Source organism: Malurus melanocephalus, unplaced genomic scaffold (assembly GCF_030028575.1).
Source record: "Malurus melanocephalus ecotype Western Australia unplaced genomic scaffold, MMel_1.1 scaffold_569, whole genome shotgun sequence".
NCBI classification, from domain to species: Eukaryota; Metazoa; Chordata; class Aves; order Passeriformes; family Maluridae; genus Malurus; species Malurus melanocephalus.
In genome coordinates, this window is record NW_026623801.1 from 81,155 (window position 1) to 86,206 (window position 5,052).

The 5,052-nt window shown below is 57.5% G+C and overlaps 1 protein-coding gene across 1 annotated transcript in view; it reads left to right on the forward strand.

Annotated features, from left to right (window-relative positions):
- Nucleotides 1-5,052, forward strand: part of MEGF6 (multiple EGF like domains 6) — an 80,838-nt gene that overhangs the window by 68,339 nt on the left and 7,447 nt on the right. Inside the window, exons 20-28 of the mRNA XM_057382482.1 lie at nt 128-256; nt 539-670; nt 973-1,101; nt 1,961-2,089; nt 2,535-2,663; nt 2,919-3,047; nt 3,225-3,353; nt 4,522-4,650; nt 4,909-5,037. Coding sequence (XP_057238465.1) covers nt 128-256; nt 539-670; nt 973-1,101; nt 1,961-2,089; nt 2,535-2,663; nt 2,919-3,047; nt 3,225-3,353; nt 4,522-4,650; nt 4,909-5,037 — 1,164 coding nt within the window. The remainder of the gene's footprint in view (nt 1-127; nt 257-538; nt 671-972; nt 1,102-1,960; nt 2,090-2,534; nt 2,664-2,918; nt 3,048-3,224; nt 3,354-4,521; nt 4,651-4,908; nt 5,038-5,052) is intronic.

The following is a 5,052-nucleotide window of genomic DNA, read 5'->3' on the forward strand; positions in this document are numbered from 1 at the left end:
TGTGTCACTGCCATATCAGAGCTGTGTCACTGCCCATGGCTCTGCCCAAGCACTGTGGTACCCACGGCTCTGCCGAGGGCTGTGGTTCCAGCAGCTGTCTGCAGTCTCTCCCTGTTTCCCTTGGCAGTGTGTCCACCCGGCTGGTTCGGCCCTGGCTGCCAGCTGAGCTGCAGCTGTGGCAACGAGGGACATTGCCACCCTGTGACGGGGACCTGCAGCTGCCCACCTGGCTGGACAGGGCACCACTGCCAGCGAGGTACGGATGGCACCGCGCTCTGTCACCTTCACAGCTGGGCCACACCGACCTGTGCCAAGCCACCCTGCCATCCCTCCGTTCTCATCYTCCTGCTGTGCCTCTGCCAGGGAAATCTCTGAAATCCCTGTGGTTTCTCCTCTGTCTGTGCCGTGCTGGCAGTGCCACTGCCCTCTCTGCAGCCGTGTTTGGGACGCTGTTCCTGCTGTTCCCGCTGTGCCCGCTGTTCCCATGCCATCCTCTCGGCCATGTCACCCCCGTGACAGCCCCTCCTGTATTTTGCAGCCTGTGACGTGGGGCGCTGGGGCCCYGACTGCGCCCACTCCTGCAACTGCAGCAACAGCGACGGCAGCTGCAGCGCCCAGAGCGGGCAGTGCGTGTGCGAGGCCGGCTACACGGGCATCCACTGTGAGCAGAGTGAGTGCTGCCCCTGCCCTGCCTRCCCTCCACCCTCCAGGGAACTGCAGGGACCAGGGAAAGTGTGGGGCTAACCCAGGCTCCTTCCCTGGCTGTGCTGCTGTCCCAGTCCTGGTGCCACACTGGTCCTGTCCTGAAGGTGGTTAGATAATGTGGGTGGGGGCAGATGAGAACCCAGCTATCCTTATTCAAAAGGCAGCTGCCAGATATTCCCTTCAAAGCCTGAGCCCCTGCCTTAGRATAACTTCCCTGGCACCCAGGAAATCTCAGACTCCCCAGTTTAATTTCTTTCTGCTTTCCAGAGTGCCCGGAAGGGTGGTTTGGGCTGAGCTGTCGGCACCAGTGTCAATGTGACAACGGAGCCACGTGTGACCAYGTCAGTGGGGCCTGCACCTGCAGCCCGGGCTGGAGAGGAACCTTTTGTGAACATGGTGAGTTGGATGTCAGGAAAAAAGTGTTTTAAAGAAAGAGTGATAAAGCACTGAAATGGTCTCCCTGGGGAGGTGGTGGAGTCACCATCCCCGGATATGTTTAAACAAAGATTGGATGTGACCGGGGCGTGGGTTGGGCTGGAAGATCTTGAAGGTCTCTCCTAAACTCAGTGATTCTGTGATTCTGTGACTCTGTGATTCTGTGATTCTGTGACTCTGTGATTCTGTGATTCTGTGACTCTGTGATTCTGTGATTCTGTGATTCTGTGACTCTGTGATTCTGTGATTCTGTGATTCTGTGAGTGCCTAAACCTGGGCTCCACAGCTCCATCCCAGGGGTTTTGTGCTCCCTGCCTGGCTTTGCTGTCCCATTACAGCAAAGAGAATCCCTCGGGATGGTCATGGGGAGAACAAGTCTGCAGGCTTCTGTCTCTGTTTTTATTTCTGGAGGGGAAAAGTCTAGGGAGAGCAAAAATGCGATTAAAATGTTAACAATGGGGCACCCAGTGGTGGCTCAGCTGCTGTGCTCACCCCAGTGCCTACACGTGGCACACGGGGTCTTGGGCAGCCTCCTGGAGGGGTCCCTGAATCGGGGATCCAGCTCCCCCAGCAGCCTCTCGATRGCCAGGAACCTCCAGCTGCCACTCCTGATGCACCACTGCCCTCTCCTGTACCTGGAATGTCAGCAGTGGCCTCTCATCCAGCATCTGCTGCCCTGCCAGGGGAGCTCTGAGCTGTGGCTGTCACACCGGTGCAGCCTCGTGTCACCCACAAAGGCCACCAAAAGCCCCTTTTCCCACCGGGAGAGCTCCAGCTCTGTGTAAGCATTTTGTGTGGATTTCTCCTTTGTTTTCCACAGCCTGCCCCGATGGATTTTATGGGCTGGAGTGCCGGCAAGCCTGCGACTGCCTGAATGGTGCCCAGTGTGACCCTGAGACGGGACAGTGCCAGTGTCCCCCCGGCTGGACCGGCCCCCGCTGTGGCCAGGGTAGGTGTCTGTGGCCAGCTGCCCATCCTGCCCTCCACGGGCACTCTGGAGCCACAGCTGGAGCACAATCTCTGCTGCCAGGGCACAGGAACCAGAACTTTGGGTTGTCCATTCCCCATTTCTCTGCGAAGAATTTAATTTGGATTCAGACCAGGGGCCTCTGCCTGGGCGTGTTGTGGCTGGATGGAATGAATGTTTGGGCACCCAGAAAAACTGATGGTGGCAGTTTTGTGTTTGGATGTAGTTTTGTGTAGTTTTGTGTAGTTTTGTGTAATCTGTGTTTAAATGTCAGCGCCTGTAGGACACATCATTCCCCCATAACACCCCAAAACCACCTCACATGGGTGCCAGCTCCTCTCCCAGCCCCTGGCACGGTTGGTAGGAGCCTGGCAGCAGCAATTCCCACCCACTGCCCGACATTCCTGCCCGCTGTGCTCCCCTGCAGCCTGCCAGGAGAACAGGTACGGCCAGAACTGCAGCCAGACCTGCCTCTGCTTCAACAACGCCACTTGCAGCCACRTCAGCGGCCGCTGCCTCTGCTCCGAGGGGTGGACGGGACCCACGTGCCAGCAAGGTAAACCTGCCAACCCCGCCTGCTTCCCCTGGCAGGAAGGAATCCCATTCCTCTGGGTGGCTGGGATGCTGCTGCCTCTCACCTGAGCAGGTGAAAATGTCCTTTTTGGGCAGCTTGGTGGGGGTGATCGGCTCCTCTTGCATCAAAATCAGTGCTGCTCTGTATGAAACCATCCACCCACGGCTCTGGCAGCGCAGCACAAACCTCCAGAGCTGTGTCCTGACTGGGATGTTTGTCCTGTTTTTTTTCCCTCAGCCTGCCCAGCGGGTTTTTACGGGAAGAACTGCCAGCAGAGCTGCCTGTGCCAGAACGGTGGCACCTGTGACCCGGCCACGGGGGCTTGTGCTTGCCCTGCAGGCTGGACGGGGCTGGCGTGTGAGCTGGGTGAGGAAAAAAACTGGGAAAGGGCTCTGGGGTGGGCAGGTCCTGGTTGGGAATGGTTTTACCTGCGGGTTGGGGGTGATTTGTGAAGGGCTGGGGGTGCAGGGGGTGGTGGGAGCTGRAATGGAGGAKCTGGGAGGGGARGGACCAGGACAKCATCTCACYCTGTGCCCCTGCCAGCCTGTGCCCAGGGCCAGCACGGCCTGGACTGCCAGCAGAGCTGTGACTGCCAGCACGGGGGGCTGTGTGACCACCGCAGCGGGCACTGCCTCTGCCAGCCCGGCTGGAGCGGAGACAAGTGCCAGAGGCGTAAGTTTGGGGTTTGGGGGGGATGAGTTGGGGTTCACAGCTCTGGCAGCACCTGGTGCTGCACAAAATGGGTGGGGGGATTGAAGCAAAGACATAAAATCCAGATTTCAGCCCAGCAGGGAGGAGGCGGTGCCATGGTTTTGGCTGTGCCCCGGTTTTGCCCGGTTCCATGGAGTCACAGCGGGGTTTGGGTGGGAAGGGAGCTTAAAGATCATCCCACCCCATCCTTCTGAGGGTGCTGGTCACACCCAGAGCGCTGGTGGGAGGGGGATGGCATTCCCAAAAGCACAGAGCCCCAGGGATTGGTTCAAAGCCACAGGCTCCAGGCAGGGATGAGCACAGGGCAGAACCCTGCGGGGTGAAACCAAAATGCCAAGGGAGGATCTCCCTCTGCCACGATTATTTGAAGGGTGACAATGGATCAGCCCCTTTCCATCCTTCCTTCAGGGTGTCCCTGTGTCACACTGACCCTCAGGGCCTGGATTTGCTCCCAAGCCATTGCCATCTGTCCCTCAGTGGCTCCGTGTCCCTGTGACACCTGCCAATCCCCTTCCCACGAGGAGGTGTGGAAAAGCCTTTTGGCCTTTAGGGCAGTGACAGGGACCTCATCAGGTGTCACACCAGGGAGAGATCCCCTTCTCCCTTCCAGGGTCATGGCATCTCAGCCTGGCACATCGTTACTCAGGGTGTAAAGTCCAGTGGCATCTCTTGCCAGCCGAAGTCTGGCATGAGGAAACTGCTGCTGCAGCCCCAGCTGCCTCCAGCCTCTCTTAGATTTCCTGCTGGGAATGTTTTTCCATTCAGGAGGCTGTAAACAGCTCGGCTCGGCCATAAAAATCACCTCGCTGGGTCCTGCCAACACCCCGAGGCACAGTGTCCCCTCCCAGCATTGTCACATGCTCCCAGAACCCAGCACCAGGCAGAGTTAAATATTTATATAATTAAATACTTCTATAATTTCTTTAAAAAAGATAGAAATCATATTATTTTTTTGCTAAAAGAGCCAAGCTAGGCTCCTGCCAGCTCCCCAAGGCTGTGTTTTGAGCTGCCTGTGAGCACACAAGGGACAGGCACCATTGAGCTGCGTGCCACAGAAACCACCAGGAAAAAAACCCACATCACCTTTATTGTTCAACTTGTCCTCTCTGCCGTGTTTTCATCCCTGAAGCTTGTCCGGAGGGGCTGTTTGGGGCACGCTGTGAGGAGCTCTGTGACTGCGGGGACAATGTCCCGTGCCACCACATCACCGGTGCTTGTGACTGCCCCGAGGGCTGGAGGGGCCGGCGCTGCGAGAAAGGTGAGAAAAACCCCTGGRTGAGGGAAATCYRGGGAAATTCAGGGAAATCCGGGAAAACAGCGCCTTCTCCAGAGCCCGAGGAGGAGGAAAATTTCATTTAAAATGAGAATTACAAGATGTGGCAAAATATTTTGAGGCTGTARGGCTGGCTGGGCACCTGGGCAGGAAGGAGCCCCTCGGGCTCTGTGCCTTGCAGGCATTWGCAACAATTTAAAACGCAGGCAGGAGATTTACATCCCGCTGTTTGTTTTCCCACAGCCTGCCTGCCAGGTTTCTTCGGGAAGAACTGTGCCAGCCGCTGCTCCTGTCCCCTGGGAGTGCCGTGYCACCATGTCACCGGGCAGTGCGGCTGCCCGCCAGGACTGACCGGCTCTGGATGTGAAAAATGTACGGAGATGGGAA